This window comes from Camelus bactrianus, chromosome 18 (genome assembly GCF_048773025.1).
Source record: "Camelus bactrianus isolate YW-2024 breed Bactrian camel chromosome 18, ASM4877302v1, whole genome shotgun sequence".
NCBI lineage: Eukaryota > Metazoa > Chordata > Mammalia > Artiodactyla > Camelidae > Camelus > Camelus bactrianus.
Window position 1 is genome coordinate 34,639,653 of NC_133556.1, and position 27,989 is coordinate 34,667,641.

A 27,989-nucleotide genomic window follows, 5' to 3' on the forward strand; every position below is an offset into this window, starting at 1 on the left:
ATAAAAGCCCAGAGACTTGCAGACTTAATAAAATTTATTTAGCTTTCATGCACTCTAATAGCCATGAGTATAGTTACGGGAAACTGCAGGACAGTAGCTATGCTCTGTCCGTAAGATGTAGCCTCATTCATGAAATGAACAGGAAGTCTATAGTAACAAAACAGGATTAGATTAATTTTTATGTTTTGTGACTAGAAATAGTCTGCCTAGGCTTTTCTTTTCTGGGGTGGAGGATTACAGGGAAGGGACATATCATTAAGTACACAATTAACAAAGTATCTTACTTAGATAAACCAGTCTAAAAGAGGCCAAGTCTTTGACAAATGGCAACACTCAAAATCAAGGGAGGTTCCAATAACCCAGAAGTTGTCCCTTCCAGTTCCCATTTATTCTTATTAAAAATTTCAAAGTCATGACAGTCACAGCTGAAAGTCAGCCTTCAATCTAAAAACCCCCAATGTTACATTGTGGTTCATCCAAGTCATAATTTAGCCAATTTCAGCTCTGTATTTAAGAAAACAGTCAATTTTAAGTAATTGAGAAAAACTTACACTGTGCTTGATTCTACTTAATCAGTTAACTTTAGTCTGTGCAGATTCTGATGGTTCTAAATATGTGTCCATTTAATTGCTGGATGAGATTTAGCTTTTAACCAGCAAGGGTTATCCAACCTTTAAAATTAATGATAAAAATAGTAAACCAAGTAATTTGTAGAACTGGCACTTGCAGTTGATACGGTTTTCATACTAGATGCATGCAGCTCTTATAAATACTAAAGGAGGCATTTTTGCCATATCTCAACATGCTTTCTTTATTGTAAATTCCATTAATTTAACAAGTTTATGTAATTTTTTGTAGGGGTACAATTTCATTATGCTTTATACTTATAAAAACTACAGTATGCTTTTCTTGTATTTTGAAACCACTTACTGTGTTTAATAAATCATGTTAAAATATAAATTGACAGAAAATAACTGATAGACCTAATAAAGCAGTGTCACAGCTGCATAAAGATCCTGTATAGTATGCATTACACCCAGCAAAGAAGTGGTCAAACTAATTCTTTCTTTTAATACAAACTTGAGCATTGCTTGTAAATGCCTCATTTAAAGTAGTGGATAGGGAAAGAGTTTAGAAAAGTCCAAGTAATAAAACGTATTCAATTACTTGGTAAAGTTAAAAAGCTAATGTGACAATGTTACATCCAGATAAAAAACATTATTCCAAAGCAATTCAAATACCGAAAAGAGTTTCAAATCGAATATTTTATTAACATGGTAGTTGTCTCTGTAACATGTGCACACACACTCGCACACTCAGAATCATCTGCCTGGGGAGAAAAAGGCTAAGTATGCCTAAGGGAAAATGAAAAATAAAAAAAATTTCTGGTAGGTTTTCATTATTGTAGGCAATTATGTCCACATCACTTAGAAAGCTATTGCCAAATCTGTCCAAGGAAGCAGAGTTTGAGAGGGGAAGAAAAAAATCTTGGGAAAAAAATTCAACAGTGTGGCATAGCAGAGCTCTCAATATGAGAAAGCTGACATAATGTGGACTTTCGCTGTGAATTTTGTCTTTGCAAAATATGGGGAGAGGTTTGTCAGTGGGCAGAAAATAAAAGGTGGTGTGAAGTAGGCTTTTGCAGTCAAATTTCCTCACAGTATTGTGCAGGGTCATCAAGAAAATGTTTAGTCTTTCTCTGGAACCAGTTTCAGAACTTTTCCAATTGCAATGGTCTTACCTAGAAATGAAATTTTTAAAAAACCTTTTCAGTAGTTAACAGCAAGGCTATGTAAGATATTAAAACATTATTTTAAATCATTATTTAAAAATGTAAGCTACTAATTTACTGGCTTTACCATTAAAGGCATAATTTCCAATTAGGCAGTCTTAAGTGGAAGGGAGCTGAAAAGATACGATTTTCTTTAACAAAAACCTATACTTAGACAAGTAGAATGTGGCTATCCCTAAAACAGAATACTATTTGGCAATAAAAAGGAATGAATTATATACAATACATGCAACTACATGTTTGAACCTCAAAAATATGCTGAGTGTAATAAACCAGACACTAAATGCCACAAAGTATATGATTCTGTTTTATATGGCATGTCCAAAAAAGGCAAACAGAAAAAGTAGATTTGTAGTTGCCTAGGGTTAGGGGTAGGAATAGAAGGTGACTTTGTGGTTTTAGGGTTCCTTTTTAGATATCCTAAATGTTATAAAATTAAAATGTAGCAATGACTAAACCTCTGTGAACATACTAAAACTCCTTGAACTGTACACAGGTCAATTTCATGGTACATAAATTATCTCAATAAAAGCTGTTAAAAAAATGCTTTCAAGTCCTATTATAAGAGATACAAAACCCATTAGGGGTCTTGTGAAAAACCTAAAAGCCAAGCTACTCTTTAGAAAAAAATAATTCTGGGGTTAAAAATTCTTGCTACATTAATTTCTTCTGTCTGCCTGATTTTATCAGGTTCTAATCAGTAACTAAAATTCTCATTTTGTTATATTAATAGGACAAACCCAATAACCACTTTCACTGTCACCAAGAAGAATTTTAAAATAATGACTTTAAATAGATACCATCTTTATACAGATTTCTCTGAAATTAGGCTCAGGGACCATATTCATCATATTCCCAGTGCTTAGCACAGCTCCTGACATTCAGTAGATACACAGTGACATTTCTGCTGAATGGAACTGGAATATGTGAATTGACCATTTATATTTCAACTGAACCATAAAGTTTTACGTAAAGTCTTCCATAGTCTTAAAATAGTTATCTAAGTTAACAATCCACAGAGAAATGTTTAATAAAAGTCATTTGGTTTCCATGATATCAAAATATTTGATGGCTGTGAGACAGAAAAATTATAGCTATTCTAGTTCACTCGGGTAGGCAAAAACGGACACAAACACACACACACAAACATGAATATTAAGCCTTTGAAAATACCTATGTACCCCTTTTATCTCCCCATTTCAGTGTGGTTAATGTTAGTCATATTTCATTTTAAAATGATTTCTTCTGAGCACAAAAGTGATGTTTACCTCAGAGGCTTGCTTGGCAAAACTTGATGTACAGGATAAGCCCTTCAAGATGAGCTTTAATTACACATATTACAAAGGATTTCGTTACAGAAATGTCTTATTTAGTAAATAAAATGATTCTCAAAACCCACTGCTCGCAAAATATCAAAATTAAGATTCTTTATCTAGAGCATTACTACTAAAATGTATGATCAATTCTGTCTCTGTTGTTCAATTCATTCAACTCATAAAACATTTATTATATGAATATAGAACTTATATCCAAGTTTTCTATGAACTTGTAATGTACACTATACTCAGATGAAGATTACCAAAGCTAGTAAGCATCTTAGATATACTGCTAGACATCAGTTTAAAAGCTTACCCTCATCTCTTAAGGTAAAACGACCCATCTGAGGGAAGTCTTTAAAGGTCTCAAGGCAGATGGTTCCTGCTGTCCTTAAGCGAGCAATGCATACTTGATCTTGTTTCACAAAACGGGGTCGAGTCTTACTTTTTTCTCCTGATTTTTTGTCTACCAAGCAGATTAAGGCCTATCCAAGAAAAAGGATGAGATCAGAATAATGCCAAATAAAAGAATCTTTAAGAATAGAAGTGTAAATAAGAATACATCACTGTTGCTGGTCAGAAATTATCAAGGTGTAATGACCTTAAAACACGCAAACAAAAACTCCAATTATCTTAAAACTCACTGTTATTTCGACTTCTTCAATACAGGTATGGATATGCAGCACCGCATTATAACCTGGGCAGATGATGGATTTGTGCTCTATAATCACTATCTGTCAAACAAAAAAATTCACATCTTTATCCCTAGGTAAAAAATAATCAAATGTCTAACTCATGATCTTAGTAGGGTACCAACTTAAAGTTATTTTTGTGTTAGAAGTGACAGGTCAGGCCGCCTCACCTCTAAGCATGAACTTTGATATCCTTACCCTAAAGATCTTCTTGGTGAGCACCCAAACTTTAAAAACACAGGCAGACTGTCTTCTCCGGGAAGCCTTTCCTCTATACTCCCCACCAATGAATTAAGTTAATCATTGCTGTTCCCATGCTAGTTTTTTTTTCTCCTAAATATGACTTACAGTTTTATCCATTTCCCAATATCCAAGGGCCAAAATTAACAACCTTGTATCTGGAATCAAAATCTAACCTGATCAGTCATATCTTATAACAGAACTCAAAAACTCTGTGAGCTATACCAATCATTTACTCTGTCATTCTCCTGGGCAGATCAGGTTGCTAATGACATGGAGAAATTAATGTGTTTTTCTGTCTGGAAAGTTATTTGCTCTGAATAAGCAGACAAACCATGACTTCCAAGGCAACTAGGTTCTGTTCTACTTAAGGTGAAAGACACTTTGGGCAAAATATAAGTATTAATATATATTTATCAACAGGAAATAATAAAAGGGAACTTAAAAAAATACTACCTACCAAGTTCCAGTACCATCTTAAAGACCATATGTGTATAAGATATATACATCACAGCTGTTGTGATCTATATATATGGTTTATTTCAATTCCCCTTCTGCACACAATGGCCTGTCACTAATCATCAGGACACAAGGCATTTAAATTCTAGTTTCATTTAGACAGTAAAGATCACCATGACAACTACAATAACTAGTTTACCTGGGCATCAAATGTGCGACCAGAATGACAAAGATTATTAGGATCACAAAGTATGAATCCTGGAAGAATCTCCTCCTCTTCAATTCCTTTCAGTCTGATTTTGAGGTTTTCACCTGGGGCTACAGAATCAGTTTCTACATCATCGGAAAGGATTCCAAGAACTTCCACATTGTGCTTAAAAAGAAACCAAGATTAGAGGCTTTCTGACACATTCACTACACTACAGAACAGAAAATGATCTGTTTGCTGTAGACTTGCAGGTCACATTTTTCTGTGGATGTTGATTAATGAAAATATTTCTTCGAATATAAAACCTTATTACATTTGTATGACACGAACTTAACAAAAATTCACATCCTTGAAGTCCAAACTGTCAGTTAAAAGATTAATTTGTCATCTTCTTAATACCACATCCTAACAATTTCCAAATAGAACAAGTATAAACTAGCATTTGCTTTTTTTTTAAGCCTTTTCAAAATTAAAACATTAAATCTAACATTTGGATTTTTATTTTATGGATGTAATTATTATTAAATTCCAGGAGTTAACAGACATAGCTTTCATTACCTGTCAATCCCCAAACATCCAAAGAGTGTACTTTTCTCTAAGTTGTTTAAACAACTAAGCTTTAAAAGCATACTGACCTTAACAGGTACAGGGTTTCCTTTTGGGATGATAAAAATGTTCTGGAACTAGATAGTGGTGATGGCTGCACATATGAATGTACTAAATGTCACTAATGGTAAAATTTACCTGTCTTTTGCCATAATAATTTTTTTTTTAAAGAGCATATAGACGGGAAAGAAAGTGTTAAAACAATACCCACAAGTATTCCCTTATTCTCCATTTCTGCCCTTGGAGATAATTCATATTTTTAAAACACATGGCAGAAAACAAAACAAAAAATAACAGCCTTCAAGACAAAATGAACTTTCTCATGATGGCAGATAAACGGTGGAGAATCCAGAATCATTATATTCCATACCAGAATTCTGTAAACTGTCACTTGCTGAACTTTTAATAGTACCCCACCACCACCCACATACACAAGTAATGGCTTTCTTTCCCAAAAGGCAGCTCCACCTATTGATACCTGTCCATTGAAATTCACTACAAGAACTGACAGAAACTACAGCTGGACTTGTTAGCTAAATTCTTTACAGTAATGGGATACACTAGCAGTTCCACCATATATAACAAATATTGTTTACTACTTTTTGCCCAAATAATATAGCATAACAATTTCTCTCCCCAAATACGGACTTTTATAGCTAAACACAATATAACAAGTCTAATCTCTAGTCCATCCATATGCAAAATTATGATTAAGACCAACAAATTCTTAAGTTTGTGAAGGATTCAAGGATTTTGCCTACTCTAAGTATAATACTACTCACATAAGTGAAATCATACATTATTTATGTTTTTGTGACTGGCTTACTTCACTTAGTATAATGCCCTCAAGGTTCATAAAACATATGTTGTAGCATATGTTAGAATTTCCCTCTTTTTTAAGCTGAATAATATTGTGTTGTATGTATACATATTTTGTTTTCCCATATTCATCCATCAATGGACACTATAGGTTGCTTCCATGTTTTGGCTTTTGTGAATAATGCTGCTATAAACATTGGTTCTTCAAGGTCTACTGTCAATTCTTTGAGGTGCATACCCAGATGTGGAACTGTTGGATAATTCTGGTTTTAATTTTTTTGAGGAAATGCCAGTATATTTTGTATAGAAACTACACAATTTTACATTCCTGCCAACAGTCCACAAAGGTTCCAATTTCTCCACATCCTTGCCAGCATTTGTTATTTTCTGTTTTGTTTTTTGATAGTAGCCACCCAGGGTGTGTGTGTGTGAGGTTATTTCACTGCAATTTTGACTTTTATTTCCCTAATGACTAGTGATGCTGAGCATCTTTTCATGTATTTTTTGGCCATTTGTACATCTTCTTTGGAGAAATGTCTATTTAAGTCCTTTGCTCATTTTTTAGTCAGATGGTTTCTTTCTGTTGTTGTTGAGTTGTAGGAGTTCTTGATATAATATGGGTATTAGCCCCTTACCAGATTTATGATATACAATTAATTACCCCCATCCTGTAGGTTGCCTACTTCTTAATTTTTTAATGTAAAATAGTCTGGCGTCTATGTCTTTTAAAATATTTAATTCTACTCCACTGAGACTCGGGGAGACTAAAGTGAACTGAGTTTTTCCAGCTTGATTAAAAACTGTAGGATTACCGCTTAGTAATGAGTAGAAAGTGACAGCTTCCCCAGAGCACTAGTATAGCAAGGCCCCTTGCCTACAGCTGTAGCCCAGCACTAAGTTCACTTGCCCACAGTAAGCTGTACTTTTCTTTCTACTACAATAAAATACTCATAGAATTTACCTCCTTTAACCATTTTACATTGTACAATGCAGTGGAACCTAGTACATTCACAGTATTGTACAACCATCACCAGTATCTGGTTCCAAAACATCTTCATCACCCCAAAAGGAAACAATACCCATTAAGCAGTCACTCTTCATTTTTCTTCCCCCAGCCCCCTGCAACAACCAGTCTGACTTCCATCTCCACAAGCAAACTTGACTTCTGAGACTGCTCTGTAGACAGAATATAGCAAGGATTCAAACTGACCATTATTTTCATTCATCATTGACCTTCAGGTTGCAGAGATAATTACCTTAGAAAAAAGATACTATGTATAACTGAAAAATTGTGCTCTACATTGGAATTTGACATAACATTGTAAAATGACTATAACTCAATAAAAAAATGTTAAAAAAAAATACTATGATAGGATATTCTGGTCTCCAATGCATAGGGCATCAAGAAACCCCAAAGTGTAATTTGCAAGGTTACAATTACACCTGAACAGTACATTGACAATGGATACCTTTTCTAATTCACTGTGCCTGGCATAAGCATGGTAAAGAAATTCTCAGTTAAATTTAACAGAAATCTCTATTTGGAGGTTCTGATGATTCAGGCCTATTTTCCTACATAAACAACATCTATGGAGTTGTTAGAGAGGTCCTCTCTGGAAAACAGGTAAGTTTCTTAGTAACGTGTCATCTGCAATTATCAGCAATTGAGCAGTCAGAAATAACACAAAGGAATAGTTCATGGAGATTTTGCATGTTATTTAATGAAACCCTCTCCAATAATGAAGAAATTACAATAAGGTAGAAAGTTAAGAGAAGACCCATTTATGATAAATGTAACTCCTCAAATTAGGGGCATTACTTGATCACATTATTTTATAGTATCCAATGTAACTATGTAAAAAAATAAAAGAAAGCTAATTATATCATGATTAAACTCAAGTTTTCATCGACCTGGCTCGATACTAATCCAGCATGTTAACAGAAGCAAGTCACTTAACCACATCAGATCTCTGTATACTTCCTGTAAAATAATGGAGTTGAAGCTCTCACAGTGATGCATCTTTTAACTCTAATATGGTGCTAATACTGTCCCTCCTCCATTTGTCAATGAATAACACTACTTTTTTTTTTTATTAAATTTTGTACTTGACATCAATAGAACATAATCCTGGATTTTAAAAATTAAGTTTCTTTTAATGGATATTCGTAAGATTTTGAAAAGTTCTGGCTCCTTGATAATATTTTCAAGAGAAAATCTAAATGAGAAAGAGCATTACTAATTCTTACCTTGTTTGGCATCATCACAAGCTGCTGGCCTTTACAAATAGATCCTGATTCCAGCTTTCCCAGGACCACAGTGCCCATATCCTATTTAAATTAAAAAAAAAAAAAAAAATCAAGGTTCAGATTTTCATTACTACTCTATAGCAGTTCAGCAACCCAAAGTGAAATCTTGCAGGGCTTATTCATAAAAGAAATCTTTAGCTCAAATGGTAGAATGCTTAGGATTAATCTTAAACACAGGTAACAATCGCTCTATAATATCTGTGTCATAAGCATTATGTGTAATTATGATACTAATAAATAAGTATGACTCAGATTAAAAAAGAAAGCATGGTGCAGGAGACTGTAAAATTTTGTTTGAAGATCTCAATTTATTTGTTCACATTCAGGTTCTTTGAAAAATCTCTAAGTCTTTTCCCTCTTGTGTAAAATTGGAAAAATGCTTGTTCAAGAAATTTATCATGGAGATAATGAAAGAATGAGGTATTTGAGAAGGGCAAAATATTACATATTGATATTGCAGTAACTTTAAAAATGAAGTTGAAAATCTAGTTAAAAATATTGAAGCTTTTTTTTTAAAGACTAACATTCAGTGTTGGTGAGGCTATGGTAAAACCAGCACTCATAATACTGCTGGCAGTAATGTAAGTTAGCACAGTATTTTGGAAGGCCATTTGTCAGTGTCCATCATTTTACTGTACAAATCCTTTGAGTCCAACAGTTTTACTTGTATGGGTTTCTAAAATATGATCATTGGCTCACTGGAAAACAGTTGAAATAAACTACTGATTAAATTATGGCCTAATACCACTGAACAATATATAACCATTAAAAAAAGAGATACCTATGTTATGTTAATTATTAAAGTTGTTTCATAATTTAAAACAAAACACAAAATAATTTATCACCTCCCATTAAACCCAATTTTTTAAACATTTTGGGTACCTTGTACTTATCCACAATTGGCAGCCTGATTGGTCCATCAACTGATCTGTTGAAATTTGGCAAATTATCCAGATATGGAATAAATGGTAATCCACTGAGAACATAACAATATCCATTAAAGGGAGTCAATATAAATGTCAAAATTTTAAGCAGTTATATGACTATAACTTTATACAAAAATGTGGTTATAACAATATTTTCATTCCCATATACTCTTCTCATTCAACCAATTTATTATCCAGTTCATCTTATTCCTCAGAAAATAAAAAAAACGCTCAGTATAATAAAAAGCTTCCCTATAAACTTAGATTCAGAAAAATATTTTGTAGCAAATAGCCCACATGTTGTAATAAAATTACTCCACTCTATTACTTAATTTTTATGGAGTTTCCCAGCTCTGAAATCAGAATACTATAAAATTACAGTATATGAATTTAAAACTTTAAAACTACAGTATATGGATTAGGAGGCTTAATATTGCCAAGAGAGCAATGCTCCCCCCAAATTGATCTACAGATTCAATGCAATCCCTATTAAAATCTCAGCTGCCTATTTGCAGAAATTGCAAGCTGATCCTAATGTTCATATGGAATTTCAATGGACCCAGAATAGCCAAAAACAATCTTGAGGAAAAAAAACAATTTAAAGACTCACACTTCCCAGTTTAAACACTCACAAAGCAATAGTAAATAAGATTTCACTTACAAAAAAATTAATCCAAAATGAAACACATACCTAAATCTTAGAGCCAAAACTATAACAAGCTTAGAAGAAAGTAACCAGATTAGGTAATGTGTTCCTAGGCATGACACCAAAAGCACAATTAAGAGAAAAAGTAAATAGGGGGGCGGAGGGTGGGAAGGGATAGACTGGGATTTCAAAATTGTAGAATAAACAAGATTATACTGTATAGCACAGGGAAATTTACACAAAACGTTACGGTAACTAACAGAAAAAAAAAATGTGACAGTGTGTATATGTCCATGTATGACTGAAAAACTGTGCTGAACACTGGAATTTGACACAACATTGTAAAATGATTATAAATCAATAAAAAATGTTAAAAAAAAAAAAAAAGAGAAAAAGTAAATAAACTAGACCTCATCAGAATTAAAAACTTTTCTGCTTCAAAGGACACCATCAAGAAAGTATTAAGATAGCCCACAGAATGGGAGAAAATATTTGCACATCATATATCTGATAAGGGACTCGTATCCATATCCAGTGCATAAAGAATTATAACTCAATAACAAAATGACAATCCAATTAAAAAATGAGTAAAGGACATGGTATTTTTAATGCCAAGGTTACGTCAATATTTTCTTACATTACTTACTAAGACACAAACTTTTTTCAAAAGAAAGAAAAGGTTACTTACATGTACCAAGGACAGAAATCTGATTGCTCTTTAAGATTTGCTCCAGTCAGTCCTGAGCAGGGCATGAAGTGAATGTCCTTTTTGGGATTGAAGCCAACTTTTTTCAAAAATGGCACTAGTTTCTCTTTACATTCTTCATATCTATTAATATTTATAAATAACTCAATTATAATGTAAAGCAACTGAACTCAAGTTTCATCATTAAACAAATGAAGGTTTAGAAAAACCCCAGGGGGGAAAAAGCATACAGTAACAAAACCATCCTTTATTGCACTAATATGTCTATAAAAAAACAGTAAGACATCCAAAGTTTACCTCTCGTTGCTCCAATTTACTGTTGGATCATCCATCTTATTAATAAGCACAATTAAGTGTTTTACGCCTGCTGTCTTTGCCAACATTGCATGTTCTCTTGTCTGTCCTCCTTTTTCAAATCCAGTTTCAAACTCTCCTTTCCTGGCAGAGATTACCTATTCCAAGAAATCAAAGTTTATTCTTATACATTCAGGTACACTCTTCTAGCAATAAAACATCTTTCTTTTCAGTTTTATCAGAAGCTTCTTGCAAGAAAGTAGAAGTAACTGAGTTACAACATATATACTTTTTGAACATCACAATGTCTAAATGGCTTAAGGTTCTGGTAAATGTTTCTTCAGAATCCCAATTTTCCAAAATCTAGTATGCCTTTATATTTTACAATTTAAACATGTATTTGATTTAGTTCTAATACACTGACCACACACACACACAAATTGCAAAATGACTAAAGGCCTTAAAACACATCATTTCTTACTCATTTTTGTACCTACAGTACATTTATTGGGTACAAAATGGGTAGGCCTGGCATTCAGTGAACACTAACTTCTGACACAGTTAATAGATAATAGCAATGGTAGAGAAAAGCTAAAATATTTTCATGACTAAATCAAATTACAAAGATTTCGAAAATTGTGACTATGTATATTACAGTTCCCTGTAACCTAAATTCTAGCTTTTAGAAGGTAAATTCAACTATTTAAATTTCATATTGGGCTGCTAACAAATACACAGATGAATTGGAAATATCTTTCTTACCAGTACAGCCAAATCAGCTTGAGAAGCACCACCAATCATATTTGGGACAAAACTCTTGTGGCCAGGGGCATCTAGAATTGTAAAATGCTTCTTTTCTGTTTCAAAATAGGCACGACCCACTTCTACTGTTTTACCCTTGTCTCGCTCTTCCTGATTTGTGTCTAAGGCCCAAGACAAGTACCTAAAATAATTTTAAAATGAGAATAATACTGGTAAGAACATGAAAGTTTTAAAAATATTCTTCAACCATTAAAGGTATAATTGATGCCATCCAGCTTTATGTCCCACATACAACATTTAAATCATGAACAGGACTGGGTAGAAATGAAAATTAAGTGACTAAAACTTGTATTATTGTGATTCAGATGCTTGGATCTTTTACATATATCCAGTGTCATGATTATATATTCTATAAGCAAACATTATTTATAACAAGCTGACAATATAAAGGAACTTATTACTTATCTCATGGTGATATTGGCATTGGTACTAAGTTCCTTAATATTTCATTTTTATAATCATCTAGCACAAAGTATAATACAAATCACGGCTATCTGAAGGTATTTCTCAAAAGTGAAGACCACTAACCTGCTACGTGGGAGCAATGGTTACTTGCTAAAAATTATTTCAGTATTTCTTTGCCATAGAAAAATTACTTACATAAGTTCAAACCATCCATAATAGCAGGTGTTAATTTAGATTACCTCATCATCTGTATTACAAAGTAACCTATTTTTTAGTATTATATTGAGTAGGCTTTCTTCCCCCTTATCACAGAATACAATTCAAAAAAAAGACCATCAATGTCCTATTTAGATAAAGCTTGTTAAACTCAAAAACAAAAACAAAAAAAGTAAGGTTAGAAAGAATGAAAAAGTTGACCCTTTCACCAAGCAAAGGCAACCACTGTCGATAATTTCATCTATTTTCTTTCAAGTTTATTCACATAGTTAATGATCATATCCTATGTATTACTATGTTACCTGCTTTCTCCTCAAATTCCACTATGACATCAGTTCTATTCCTGGTTACTGTAAGTTCTAGAAATGAAATTTTAGTGGTCAGGTAATAACTCAAATAAATGGATGTCTTATAATTTATTCAACAAGTCCCCTGTTATTATCCTGGATGTTCAGATGTTTCCAGATTTTTTTCTGTTAAGTTATGATGTCATCAGGAACTGATCTACTGGGTCATATTAGAAGGGAAACTTTTCCTTTGTTATGACACCATTTTTAGACCTCATGAACTTATATCTTAGTAGACCTCAAAAGCATTAAGCAGAGTTTTCTTAAAAGTAATTTATAGTGTCATAAAAGTTTACCAAGTTTCTCTGTTTTTTTCTTTAGCTTCTCTTTCATATTTCTCAAGCGTCCTTTTGTCAACCATTCCAGTCAAATACCTGAAAACATTTCAAGAAAAGAGAAACAAACATTTAATTACTCACAAATTATTCAGCTGTGAAGCTAAAACCTTTAAAGCTCTTGAGAAGAATTTCAATTCTATAAAACACTACTTTAAAGTAAAGGCACCACTGTGGTAGATGCTGAAATCATGAAAGTTTCAGTGAAAAAGATATTTACAGTCTCAAATTAACTCTCCCAAGATAAAGGGGAACAAAAAAGTATCTTTTCAGTGGAGAATTCTAGCAAACACCAAGTAATCATGGCTAATACCACCAGTAATAAATAAAACACTGAATATCGCTATCATGTGTGCCCTGATAGAATGCTATGATAAAACAACATATCTCCCGTGATATTCTTGTCCAAAATGCATAACCTCAATCTAATTGTTAAAAACATCAGTCAACCCCAAATTGAAGAACATACCATAAAATAACTGAATAGCACTCTTCAAATTATAAAAGTCATGAAAGACAAGACTGAGGAAGTGTCACAAGTTGGAAGAGATTAAGGAGACGTAACAACTAAATGCAATGTGGAATTCTAGAACAGAAAAACAACACTAATGGAAAAACTGGTTAAATTCAAATAAGATCTCGAATAGTATTGCACCAGTGTTAACTCCCTAGTTGTGATGACTGTACTATGGTTATTTAATGTTAACATTAGGGTAGGCTGAATATAAGTTATATGACAACGGTGTACAGTTTTTGCAACCTTTCTGTAAATCTATTATTTCAGAATACAAGTTTTTTTTAAAAAAGCAAATGTAAGTACTATATAAAAGAAAATAATTCCAACAGTGTTGTCTAAGCAATTAAGTCTTACTATTTCAATATTTAATATTTAAAAACTATTAGTCAAGGTGAGATTATAATTTTTTAAATAATTCCTTAGTAATACCTAACTGCTTCCTTTGACTCAATCCAAATCCTGTTCCCCTTTCCTCTCTGTACATTCTCTGTAGAGTCATCTACAGCGCATACTTCTAACCACTCTGACTGTAGAATCTTAGTGAAATGCCAATGAAAATTCCAGCCCATAAGCAAAAAATATACATTCTCCTAAAATAACAACATACGGGCCTGGTCACTTCCTTCCAGAGCCTTAGTTAATGATTCATGTGTAATAGGGTCTGTTGTGGAAATTTTCAGAATTGGCAAATTACTGATTAAAATTACTCAACAAGGCAAGACAATGAAGATATGCCCTCTAGATCCGCTGATGATGTAACTTAAAGAAATGGGTCTAATTTAGGAGGGATTAAAAAGACATTTTAATTAAAATATTTTTCAATTCTAGAACATATCACTAAAAGCCAACCATGGTATTTTCATACATAGTTACCTTCTATATATGCCAAAAAATTATTCAGCACATTAGCCAGACTACCTGTCTTTGATTAAATCCACAAAAATTTAAGGAGTCAATGAATGAGGAAAAACCAGTTCTCTCAGATTCATTATTCCCCAGAAAATTATATTTAAAGCAGACTAAGATTCTTATAATCTAGGGTTCTATATTAGTTTTTATTAACAAATCTAAAAGATAGCTTTTAGAAATACATTTAATTAATGTTCCATGAGTCTTACAGTGATAACAAAAGATATTTAACAAAAAAAGACTTACATTATTTGTCCTCCAATGGTTGACTTGCCAGCATCTAAAAGTAACAATATCAACAATGTGCAAACCATAGGTATTAAAAACAAACAAACAAAAAACCCTCAAAAAACCAACCCAAAACATAGTCACTTTATACACAAATACAACTAAAGGTCCATTTAACATATATAATTACAGCTCGCAAAAGCAACTGCAATGACAGGAATCTGGGTCATAAGCTCTGGGTAGTTATCATCCCCTTGGGAAGTGAGGCTAAGACTCCCTGCAGCATAGCAGTGACTTAGAGCTACTTTAACTGGTGAAAAAGGAAAGAATTTTTTTTAAACAGATTGCTCCCTGAGCTTCTGCAGCAGCAATAGAATATAAACTACCCAAGGAGAGCCTCAACAGAGAGCAAAAGTAGCCAAAGACCTGTGAACTACATTTAGGTAGTCTTTTTCGCTTTTAGCCAATACAGGTGTTCCTTTACAAATTTCGAAGGAGTTCATGCTACTAAAAACGTAGAACGGTTGTATCAAATTCAGGGGAAAGCAGAGAGCAGATAAAGAGAAGAAAGGGGGACATATAACTCTTTATTTTCTTCTACCAATTTTTGGCATAAGTCAGATTGTCAAGAGAATATATGAGTAAATTAAATAGGGTTTTGTGTGCTAAACCAGCAACACAATAACATCCAGAAGCTACTCCAAATTAATTTCTTACACACAAAATTTCACTACCTAGTAAAGTTAATACCACAAAATCAACTGAAGTTCACGCAAAAATATAGGTGCATTTTCTAGGATATTAATTAACAGATACCAAAATCTACTGAGTCATCATCAGCAGTCTAGAGACCAGTTGTGCATTTCATATAAATATAAGGAAGCTTATTTTCTTCCAGCTTCCACGCTGGAAGTGTTGGCAATTTTGGGCCAGTAAGAAATCTACTGAGTTAAAAATGAAAACATTTTAGATTAATCCAGTACAGTTTCACTAAACATCTCCAAGTAGCTAAATAAAATGTTCTGTGTTTGATGTACCTAATAACTCTGGTCATTTCTTACCATTGCTTATGAGTGCAACTTACCTACATGTCCGATAAACACTACATTTACATGTTCTTTCTTAGGAGCACCTGGCGGTGCAACCACAGATTTAGGTTTTGGTATTTCCTCTTCCTCCTCCATCATCTCCTGGGCACTTTCCTCTGTGGGCCTTCCATCTCCCAAGGAACCAACCCCTGGCTCTGCTTCACTTATTTCTTCTTTGTGCTCCCATGATTCTTCTGGGGACATTTCTGTCTCCCCGTTTTCTACTGAAATAAGACATTTTAGCTTAGTAATCTGAAAAACGTTTATCATCTGTACACACATGCTTTCAAACAAGAAACAGACCTTTGCATAATCAGTTCCATTTCCTAACGTCTAGTGGCACAAAAGTAAGAGAACAGAAATGGACAAGCTGACCTCATTGCTGACATCAGAGCTCTGACTCAGACACTATGAGAGACTGCTATTTTAATGAAGCTTCAGCTTGAAAGGACAAACAAAACACATGAACAGGAGATCTAATATTCTTAACAGTTCCAGTTATTCCAGCATCAGGATGTCCTGACAGTGGAGAAAAGGGAAAGTTCAAAATCAGAATACTAAAAAGTGTGAAAAGATTTAAAAAATCTTTTCTTTTTCCTCTGCAAGTAATGTAACTTTGTCATCAACTTTATTAATCACCTTGGAAATATGAAACCCTTAAGGGTAAGAAAGTTGCAAAGGAAGGAAGTTTTTCTCAAGGTAAATGGATCAAGTACAACTATTCAAACTGACTTTAGCATTTGTCTACTCACTGCTTTTGCCATCACATTTATCATGGCAGTGTTAATGTCCAATTAGATTTGCTTTCTAAATCCTAATAGCAAAGACTCCATGTCAGTTTTAAATGTAGGCATTATAATAATCATAACACTTACATTTGCACTTTAAATCTTGAGAGTGAAAGAGTTTCATATTACTGTATTAATATGGTCAGAAAATTTCTTACCAACAGGTTCTGAAAGTTCCATGCTAACAGCTGAATTTGAACCTAGACAAGAAATTGAGATATAATATATATTTACAAAATAGTACCTAGTACTAGTACCATAGAGAACTTAATGTTTTCTCAATTAGATATTCAAAGAGTCCCATCATAGAAAATTACCTTCACACAATGACTGTTCCTCTTGAGATGGTTCCACAGATGCTGTTTAATAGAAATAAGTTCTATTAAAAATTGAGACCTATACATCCATTTTACTCATCTTCTAAAATACCATAAAAATAGAAGTTCAGTAACAAAACAAAAACCTCTATAATTCAGACCAATGGCAACTAATTCAGGCTTTCAAACTACAAGTCTATTTAACCCACTAAAAATATCTACCAATTTAAAAACATTTTCAGTAACTGAAATGAGTCGCAAAAGCATGCTTATTCTCTAAATTTGCTTCATAAACTTTTCCTTTACAGACATTATAAGAGTAATCTGCAGCCCAGCACAGATCAAATTAGTTAAGATTTTGCTTGACAAATACACATTCCTTCTCCTGATTCTCTCAGTAGCTCTAGCCCAAGAATGCAATGATAAGTCCAAGATTCTATAATCATACATGTTATCATCAAGATCCTTGAATAAATTCTATTTGATACCAATAAAGTAAAAAGGACATTCATATAAAGTATCTGAAATGCATACAGGCCCTTACATCATCTCAGAAAAAGTAATTACAATAATGCCAATTTTGTCCTATATTAGAATTCTAAGGTCAAGCAACAATCCAGTTTGCACAACTGTCACACTGTAAATCTTATGACATCACTGAAGAGATATATGAGAAATATATACTGATAGCCCAGTATGTAAGTTTATTTTTTACATCTGATAAACCTAAATGATACTCCAACATGTAAGTACTTTTGCTTTAAAAATCTACAAGATGCAAAAAGACACCAAAGGAGAATCCTGCACAACAAGTAATAAAGAATAGTGAATTCATAACCTGCAAAAAAACTCGTACTTAGAATCAGTGCCCAGAAAGTATTAACGTCCACAAGTCAACAAAAAGTTTTGGGCCCAATCTTAAAGAACATGAAATGTTGAAGAAAGTAATTCCTGACCCTGAAAGGTAAGGGGCAACTTTTTTTTTTTTTTTTTGAGGAAAGAAGTGACAGTGCCAAGTGTCACTTAGGAAGATCATTCTATGGCAGTATATGGATGAGCCAGAGAAGTAAAGACACTAAAAAGCAGAAAGACCAACATCACTACTTACAATAAAGAATGCTATCAGGACAAAGGAGCAGTATGACTAGAGAGGAGTGGTTAAGTGCAAAGATAAAGGAGGCGATGTCTGATAGGAGTAGGAAGAAAGGAAGAGTGAAAGGTCTAAGATGACTCCATGTGGTTAGGGTATTAAAAGAAACTGGGGGGGGGGAGGATCCTTTGAATTAGGTTTGGAAGGGTAACAGGAATTGTGTACTTATGGGTGCATAATGCAAAATCTGTTCATGGTTTTATTTTTCAAAACAACTTACTTTTATAGTATGTTTGTCTTAAGTTTATAAAGTTGACAGAGATAGAATCAAGTACCAAGAGCAATTAAGTGCTTAATATACATCTAATGATGATATTATTAAAGGGCCTCAAAATACGAAGTTGACCAGTTTCCCCATGGCAGAAGAAACTTTCCATGCATTCAGAGGTGACATTATGAATTTAATGGCAATGCTAGCAGCATTTGCAAACTGATGTGTTTGGAATAATGAACCAGAAAAATCACAGATATAGCAAGATGTTCCTTAAATTTAAGCTTCTCAGTATAGTTGTACCCAGGCTTCACACACACACACACACACAAACACGCGGGCATGCGTGCGCGCAAACCCTTCTTGTTCATTCTGCCCTGGTCTTATTTGTATACACATCACACCCAGGTTTTACTGGCTACTATTGATCCTGGGCTTAGGATTCTACTAGGCCCAGTCATTTGTTCATGGTTAGCAAACAGATGACCATTAGTGCTTGATTTCTCAAGTCCTGCAGGGTTCACATCTGCTAGTGAAAGAGAAGTAAACCTCCCAAGGAATGAAATTACGGTTTCATATTTTCTACTGATATCTCTATGTTCAGAAACACACCCCTATCAGTACTCAGAGGAATAATTTTAATTAAGTAGGAAAGTTATCAGAGTATACAAGTGAATAAAACTACCATACCCTAAATTAAAAGGAGAAACTAATACTGTAGTTTTGGATAAAGAAAGATTAATGAACTGGTTGTAATACCAGGTATATTACCACAGGTTTTAAAACAAGAAGTGAAAAGATTTTACCAGAAGACAGTCAGGCAATAGTACAGCCTGTGTTTTAACACAGATGATAATCTGGGTCTTAAAACTGCTAGTTAAATTTGATCACGGTGAAGTAAGCCAGACACAAAAGGCCACATGTTATACCATTCCACTTACATGAAATATTCAGAGGCAGAAAGCAGAACTGGTGGTTGACAGAAGCTAGAAGGAAAATGGGAATGGGAAGTAACTGCTTGATGGATACAGGTTTCCTTTTGGGGTGATGAAAATGTTTTGGAACTAGACAGAGGTGACAGTTTTACAACACCGTGAATGCACTAAATGCCAATGAAATGTTCACTTTAAAATAGTTTATTTTATGTTACACAGATTTCAGCTCAATTAAAAAAACTTTTTAAAAATTTTTTTAAAGATTTGATCATGGGTCAAAGGACTTCAACATGGAGATTCCTATTTTGCCAGTTCAGTACAGCACAAGTTAGTCAATACCATATATGTGGCAGGTAGCGAAACCCAGGTTCTAACTCAAGCAACATGTTTTAAACACAAATGTACAACCAGTTCTTGAAAAGTCCTTAATCCATGTATTTCATAAATCACCAATTTAAATTTGCACTGCTTTAGATATCAGACTAATCTCTAATCCTCTTTACACACTAGAGAAATTTAAAATAGCTATCCTAACTAAAGTATCTTACTCCCGTTAGCTAAACGGTATGTTCTTCAAAGAAAAAATATAAAAACAGCTTCAGTGCTGTCACAGAAGTCACAAGTGTCCTACACTGCATGGAAGTGAGAAAAAGGGTGATGATCCTGTCCAATCCAAGTTTCTGCAATAATGGAAATGTTCTACATCTCTGCTGTGATGAGAGTCACTAACCACATGTGGCTAATAAGCACTTGAAACATAGACACTGTGACCAAGGAACTGAGTTTTAGATTTTATTTAATTTCAAAATTAAAGAGCCACATGTGTACAGTTGTAGCTCCTCTTAAGGATTCTCCTCAATTGCCTTACCTAATGTTCCACTTCTGTCCCACTCCCCATCCACCCTGCCATCCCGAGGGGCTAATGAGCTCTCTTCTGAAATCCCCTAGGATATGACCCTTCTTTCAGTTCTAGATATACCCACACACATAGTTTAGTTCGTGTTCCCTAGGAGATTATGGACTTCCAGAATGACTCTGGTTTTCTGAAACATGGAGACTTTTTTCTCTACTCTTGTAGTCTCCACAGGTTGGTACAGCGTACTGTATAGAATAAATATACACAGTTAATTTTTACTGAATTAACTCTAGCAGTTTTCATTTCCACTAGGGTTTAATAGAGTAAAAACCATTTTATATGTGTCAATTTTCTAAGAAGGGGGTTAGAGAAACAATATTCAAGAGATGTTAAAGTACAGCTTGAGGGAAGAACTAAACATTCTCTAGCCACACAGGTGACCATATAATCTCACCAAAATTGCACACTGAGGTATTTTTCTCCTACAGAAAACACTGGAAAATGTTAGTGCAGTATAGTAAAGGCAGACATCAGAAAGAAGAGCCCATAAAATATGTACAGGTGTCCATGGTTTTGCCTTAATTACCTAACACTCTAAAAATAAAAAGGCACAATGTTACAGTGGTGAACAGAGCTGTTTAACATATTTTACATTATCATTTCCTAAAATGCATAAAGTAGTTTCAAAATATTAGAGCACTGCCTACTTAAGACACTGTCACCCAGCTACTACTGAGAAAGAACATGAAGACAGTGCCACAGTGGGCCCACTTTCTGAAAAAATATCTCAGCCAAAAAGATCTTTCAATATCCAATCACAAGGAAAGGACTAGTGGAGTTACTATTACTTGAGTAAGCTTTGAAACCAGCCCTGGAATCCTAACTCCTTCATTTATTCATGGATGTCATCTCACCTATTTATTTAGCTTCTCTGAACCTTAATCTTCTTATCTGTATAACAGGTCAACAGTACCTATACCTCAAGAGGTTGTGAAGATAAGGGCATCCATGATGGTTGTAGTAATTCGCTCTACGCATGGCCTCCCCCCACCCCATTATTAATTAAGCAGCATGGTGTGTGGCAGAACACTAAATTTAGCAGTGGGCAAATTTGGATTCTAGACTCAACTGTGTCCTTAAATCTGCGAGTGACCTTAGGCATTCACTCAGCATCTCTAGGCTTCAGTTTCTTCATCTGAAAATGATGAGACTGTATTACATTCTAAGAATCTATTTTCTCAGTCACTAAAGCAATGCACATATGAACCTGATTAGACTTTTTTGTAGAGTAACTAAAATTCCACTCTATTTTTCAAACAACCGTAAAAGATAGCCTTATTTATGATTTATAACCTAGCTACTGCAAAACCAATGAAGTGTATACATACATAAACCAAAATACATAACCAAATACATAAACCAAAACAGTTTCAGACACCCCAATAAGGTACAAAGGTAACAGAAAAACACCTATGTGCAACCAAAACTACCCAAAGGCAATAGACACAGACTGCTTAGTAGTATAGTAGCCCACTGGAGTTCTATAGAAATAGTCAACCAGGAAATTGCCCCAATGACATTCTAAGCTACACTCTTTTAAAAAAAAACTGAGGCACAGTTGATGTACAATATTATGTAAGTTTCAGGTGTGCAATTTAGTGATTCACAGTTTTTAAAAGTTATACTCCATTTATAATTATTATAAAATATTGGCTGTGTTCCCTGTGCTGTACAATATATCTTTATAGTTTTTTTACTTTATACAAAGTAGTTTGCTAAGGTATGCACTTTTTGTTTCAAGTGAAGTAACATACAATTACCTAGTCAGAATGTGGTTTGGAATTTGCTGTGACCACTCTTAGGCTAGGCTAGTTAAAGATGCTCAAAAAATCTTTGCCAAGTGTTTCTCTCACCAACAAAGTAGAATATGATGGAGAACTAGTTTAATTTGGAGTACTGTTAACGACTAGTCATTTATGAACAAAATCAACTACATCTATAGACCAGCCATGCTTTGTTAAAATCTAATGAAAACAAGAACACAACTTTTAAGCAGCTTTGGTGTGACTCAACAATTGACAGCTAAAAAAGAAGTCTTGAGAACCTCAAAACAACTAAAAACCTTCAACTAGTAGCCAAATTCTTGCTTTTCAAAATTTTTTAAGAATTGTGAATGATGAAATTCTAAATTAATATGCCCAAGAGATAGCCAGAATTGCAGTTAACTCATTGCTGTTTGACATGAAAGAAAACAAGTCTCTACCTACAAGTATTGTAAAAAGATAACTGATGCTCTATTCTAACAAATTTCTAGCAAACTTAAGTACAGAAACACAAGAAGGGTGAATTTCATATATTAATGATAAGAAAACACCCCAAACTTACAGTATTCACAAAGAACACTTAGTAGAAAATAGACCTTTAGTTTTATGATTAGGGTGACAAGACTGAAATTACTTATATAAGGGTACCTGTGAACAGTTCTCAGCTTTGAAGCCCTGGACACCCTCTGTATGGCCCTCTTACCACCAAGAATCTTCCATTGGGTAACTGGTCCCTTTCTAGACCCCTTGAGAATCAGTTATTTACCTTGGTGATGTCACTTCAAGTGCCTAGCACAGTATTCTGCGCTGCTGCAGGCAGCAAATGTCCGTTCACTAACAGCTACACACATACCTGAGCAAAACCAGAAACTCACATCCCGAAAAGTTCCATTCTAATACTAACTCACGCCAAAAGATGATCAAAGCTTTTTTCATTAATTTCTCTCCAACCAAAAAGAAACACTACTTTAATACTTTAAGACATTTCCTCCCCAGCAAATAAAGGCAAGCAAAACAAGGCTTATAATCTGTCCTCTACAATATTTCCCTAATTCGCCCTGATATGTTTTTTAACTGTTGTCTTTTCATGCAGTATAATTCCAGGAAAGGTGAAAAATAAACAAAGGACAGAAGAATGCAAAAAGCATTAAATAAAAGCTGCTCTAAAGAGGGTTTATTCTCAATCAAAATTTCCAACAGTTTAAACAGCTGCTCAACATGGCGTAGCACTAGCGATGCCCTCGCTTGTTCCCTATTTTCTCACACTTGAGCCACTGCTACATGTAAAACCATGAAACAAGAGCCAAACTCCAGTGATCTCTAAAATCAATAAGTCAAGGTAGGAAAAGAAATGACACCCCAGGAACAATACTTTCCCTGATCTCCTTAGCCCATTTGTCCCATCTGAAAAATCCTTTCTGTTAGAATTGTTACTGTAGGCATTTCAGGAAAAGAAACCATATCTATCATCTATCTAAACTTATCTATTAGCCAACTGGTATTCTTTAACATAAAAATAAAGTGTAAGAGCCCCTCAGGACAAAACAACTATTTCTTTGATTCTGGATCTTCTCTACTCTGGTGGCCCTGAAAATGTCACCTTTGGGAAAATTTTATGATTAACAAGCATCCATCAAGTAGTGATGGTTGCATAACTTTGTGAACATACTAAAAAACCACTGAACTTTTAAAACGTGAATTTTATGGTATGTGAATCATACCAATCATTAAAAAAAAGTCCCTTTCCCACAAGGCATTCAGCAAAACCCAAACACTACAAAACAGAACACTTCTCTTTAAAATTCAAGTTCCACAACATAATTTGCTATATTTTGGAGATAATTCACCCTCTAAGGACTTACTGAGGACTGCCAGTTTTATTCTATACTCATTTTATAATGACAGAGTTTTGAGAGGCATTGAGGGTGGGATGGTAGAAAGAACACTATGAACACTACACTATTACTTTAGAAGCTTTGGCTGTGTCTGAAAGTCCAAGTTCTACGTCCTGAATGTTTTGTGTCCCTTGCAAAATTCCTGTGTTGAAATCCTAATGCCCAAAGTGATGGTATGAGGTGGGGCCTTTGGGAGGCCTTAGGTCATGAGGGTGGAGCCCACATGAATGGGATTAGTGCCTTTATAAAAGAGGCCCCAGAGAGCTCTCTTGTCCCCTCAGCTATGTGAAGACACAGAAAGCAGTCAGTCAGCAGCCAGCTATCCAGAAGAGGAAAGAGAGCCCTCATGCGACCAGGCTGGCACCCTGATCTCCTGAACCATGAGCAGTAAGTACAGTTCTGTTTGTGAGCTACCGCATCTATAGTGTTTTGTTATGGCTGCCCAAACAGACGACGACATGAAGTAACCCAGATTAACACTGCTGAAACATTAACAATTAAAAGAGACTGAACTAGGTGCAAATTGGAATTTAAAATAAGTACATTCTAGGGGAAGGATAAAACTCAGTGGTAGAGCACATGCCTAGCATGCACGAGGTCCTGGGTTCAATCTCCACTATCTCCATTAAAATAAATAAATAAATAAATCTAATTACCCTCAAAAATTTTTAAAAAATAAAGTACATTCTAACATAGAAATGTTTGTTCTAGTACACACAAACTTTGTCTACATTTTCATGCATTTCAGGGACTCTATTTTAAAAGACCATCATTTAGCCAATTTACTTGGATCTGTAGAGAATTGTACTTAAATGAATTATACTTAATTACATTTAAATGGGTTCTACTTAATCATTCCTTTGGAAACCTAAATTAAAAATTTTCAAAGAGATGCAAGGTCAACACTGAATCCCAAGTTCTGACTTGGGGTAGCTAGAAATACGCATTAATCAGCAGCCTGCCAGTGAAGGTGAATAACTCTCTTCTGCACAAAAGCGTTTTCCTCTACTGGTTGCTCAAAGCACCACTGAAATTATTCCCCACCCTAGCCACCTCAACAAAAAGGAAGGAAAAGAGAAGACTCACCTTTTTTCAGGAGAAAGATATTCATCCTAGACAGACACACATTTTAAGTCATTCTAGTGCTCTACCTCTAAACCCCTTCAAGAGTTCTCCTGGTAACTAATTTAAAAACACACCCACAGGAGGGGGGGCAGGAATAGCTCAGGAGTAGAGTATATGCTTAGCATGCACAAAGTCTTGGATTCAGTCTCCAGTACCTCCATTAACCAAGAAAAAAAAAAAACAACACAAAAACACCCATCAATTTAAGCTATGGCTTAACAGCAAAAGAAAACATGCTAGCCCTACAGTCTATTTCCTCACTATAAAAAACCTTGCAAACATTATGGTTTCTTCTTTGTAAATTTCAATCTAAATGCTATTTCCAGTTTTTTCCCTGTTTCTTCCAAGCACAATTCTCTGCTCTGATGGTGGTAATTTATGGACCTGAATGGGTTGGAACATGCAACCCAACAGTGCCACATAGTTCTGAACCTCAATTAGAAAGTCTATTCTTTTCCAAATAGGCATCCTACAGACGACAGGTTGGTTGGTTGGTTGGTTTTTAAACATTAACTGGCATTTTGTAGAAGCAGTTGATAGAGTCAGTAACCAAAATGAGTTTCTGGTTAAAAAAAAGAAAAAAAGAAAGAAAAAATTGACCACAACGTAGGGACCACAATGTAGGGACAACTGCTTCCCTACACATTTTTACATCTCCAACTTCTAACACTGTCACAGAGGAAAGGATTAAGAGTAAAACTGCAAATTGGCAAATACCACGAAAAGACAGTTCTCCTGTGAAAGAGGCAATGACTAGTCACTCAACAATGACCACCATTCCAGACCACTGCTCAAAGGAGGGCTGTCCCTTGATGACTGGCTGATGATGGAGTCCTTGGTCTAATCAGAGTGGTATTGGTGACTCCAGAGTTAGGAGGGAGGGCCAAAAAAGAAAATGGCTGGATAAAAACAATCTGTATAAGGTTTGGGGGGAAAAGGCACTTTTAGGAGCTAGTAAGAGAACTAGTTTACACAGCCCAAATGACTTGATCTAAGCGAAGAATTAAAAGGCTAAAATTTCTTGTTCAAAGGGCATATATATCAACCACTCATATAAATAAAAGAAACACCAGTCAATAAAACAACCAAATCCAAACTGCTCACATACATACTTCCCAAGAAAATTTCCCCAAACTCTCTCTTTGCCTCTACAGAGAAAACTGTAGCCAAAGTTCCTGAAGAAACTGAACTCCTAGAGCACTTTTATGATGTCTACCTAAGAAATACAACATAGCACTTTAAAGAAATCAAGCTCACTCATTTGACATTTCTACAAAATCAGTACCTGAAAGCATGCTATCACTTAAGCAGCCCCTAAATACATTTAAGATTTTAGAAGACTGACCTTAACTTGAAACCACAGAAAGTCTACTAGGCTAGCTATGATCAAAATGGCACGTGACAACTATTAAGTTATAACAAATGCTCGTGTCTGAATAGACTAATTTCTGACACATGAACGTAGAGTGAGTTATACCAAGCAACCTGAGTAAGATAAACGACTTTACCGCAATAAAAATTCTAAACGTGTCACCAACTAAGGAGAAAAGTCCAAGTCTCACTTAAGAAAAAGGGCACACATATCAATGTAGTTTCCTACACACTTTAATGTTAAGTGAGGAATTCTAACTTTATGAACTTTATAAGCTTTCAAAATACTACCGGTGAAAAAGATCTTTGTATTGATAGCCAACAGTTTCTGCCCGATCACACGACTGCAATGCATCCTGGGATTCTTTCAGGACACTTCGGTGCCGTAGATATTTAAAACGCACAGTTTCAATATTAGAAACTGCAGCAAGAGACGCTCTCTCGCCAAAGCCTAAGGTAAAGGGAAAAGTCGAGTATTCATCGTCCCCAACTCCTCAGTTCCCTCAGCGCCCACCCGACTGACTGCTGGCTCCGTCTGTCCTCACTTCTAGGCCTCGTGGCACTGACCCGCGGCGGCCCCCCTCTCCGTCCCATATGGTTCCCACTTCCAACGGGGAACTGCGGTCCCCGGGGGAGAGGCGGGCCTCAGGCCCCGGGCCCCACCGGTGTGCCCTGCACGCTGCTCCTGCTCCGCCTGGCCCTCCGCGGAGGCGACCCCATGCAGGCCGCTTCCCCGGCCCGGGGACGCCCCACCCAGGGCAGCCGGCACCGGGCGCCGCTGTCAGCGCCCCACGTGCCGCCCGGCCCCACCGTCACGCGTCCGCGGCCCGGCAAGGGGCGCCCCTACCCCACCCAACCCGACCCCCGTCCCCATCCCAGGTGGGCTACAACCCCTAGGCCGGCTGCCCCTGCCCTCGCAGTCCGGCTTCCTCCCGTGTCCCGGCCCTTTACCCGAAGGGCCTCCTGCGCCGCTGCCGGCTCCGTGGTTGTTGGCGGCGGCGCCAGCTGGGGGTGCCGGCGGCTGGGCCGGACCCCGCAGGAAGGACGGCACGAACTCGGCGGCGTGGACGTTGGGCACGAAGGGCTTGGCATTGACGTTGAGTTGCCGGCTGAAGGCCGCGCTGAGGTGCTCACGCTGGGCCTCGGCCGCCGCCAAAGGGCCACCGGCGAGGCCGCACGGGCCCGACCCGGGAGCTTCCATGTCCGCCTGGTCCCAGCAGTCCGGCGCCGAGTCGCTGCTGCTGCTGCCGCTGCTGCTCCCGCCGCCGCCACCGCCGCCGCCACCACTGCCCGGATCCATGATCGGGGGGGCCGTGTGTGTGGTAAAGAGAGGGCGGGAAATGGAGGCGGGGGCGACCGGCTGGGGAGGAGCAGGCCGAGCTGACCCCAGGAAGCGGCAAGGCAGAAGGGCCGGGGGCTAGCGACACAATCCCCGGCGTCGTCGCGGCGGCAGCTCCAGTCCCTATCCGCACTCGCGACGACGACAGCGGCGGCGACCCAACCCTCCTCGTGTGTGCGAGCGGATCTCCTCCCACCCAACCCCAGCCACCTCCGACCGCCTCAGCGCCAACCCGACGCCTGGCGCGGATTGACCCCTTGCCACCACCCGTACCTTCGCCTTGGTAGTTCGCAGCCCCGGT

General features: G+C 36.2%; 2 protein-coding genes across 6 annotated transcripts in view; one reads left to right on the forward strand and one right to left on the reverse strand.

Annotated features, from left to right (window-relative positions):
* Nucleotides 1–27,989, forward strand: part of SNX29 (sorting nexin 29) — a 587,226-nt gene that overhangs the window by 8,015 nt on the left and 551,222 nt on the right. For all 3 annotated transcript variants that reach the window (XM_045521723.2, XM_010961733.3, XM_045521724.2), the window contains exon 3: nt 24,135–24,240. The gene's annotated coding sequence lies outside the window, so the exon portion shown is untranslated. The remainder of the gene's footprint in view (nt 1–24,134; nt 24,241–27,989) is intronic.
* GSPT1 (G1 to S phase transition 1) lies at nt 1,248–27,983 on the reverse strand. 3 transcript variants are annotated; one of them, XM_010961730.3, is made up of 15 exons: nt 27,962–27,983; nt 16,984–17,025; nt 16,825–16,866; nt 15,875–16,102; nt 14,809–14,842; nt 13,098–13,175; nt 11,774–11,954; nt 11,015–11,169; nt 10,700–10,840; nt 9,322–9,415; nt 8,380–8,460; nt 4,699–4,872; nt 3,753–3,842; nt 3,425–3,593; nt 1,248–1,741 (listed from the first exon to the last, which is right to left on the reverse strand). In XM_010961730.3, exons 3-15 carry the CDS (start codon nt 16,844–16,846, stop codon nt 1,689–1,691), a joined length of 1,500 nt encoding a protein of 499 aa, XP_010960032.1. In that variant the 5' UTR covers nt 16,847–16,866; nt 16,984–17,025; nt 27,962–27,983; the 3' UTR covers nt 1,248–1,688. The 3 variants fall into 3 exon arrangements, with proteins under 3 accessions (XP_010960032.1, XP_074202917.1, XP_074202916.1); XM_074346816.1 differs by lacking the exon at nt 27,962–27,983 and adding an exon at nt 27,301–27,914 and having other exon boundaries at nt 15,875–16,099; XM_074346815.1 differs by lacking the exon at nt 27,962–27,983 and adding an exon at nt 27,301–27,914.

Coding starts and splice junctions, on each gene's coding strand:
- GSPT1 (XM_074346815.1), bottom strand. CDS start 27,649: ATGGATCCGGGCAGTGGTGGCGGCGGCGGTGGCGGCGGCGGGAGCAGC. Junction 8,461..9,321: donor CAATTGTGGATAAGTACAAG/GTACCCAAAATG, acceptor TAATTTAAATAG/GATATGGGCACTGTGGTCCT. Junction 1,742..3,424: donor TTTTACCTTAAGAGATGAGG/GTAAGCTTTTAA, acceptor TTTCATTTCTAG/GTAAGACCATTGCAATTGGA.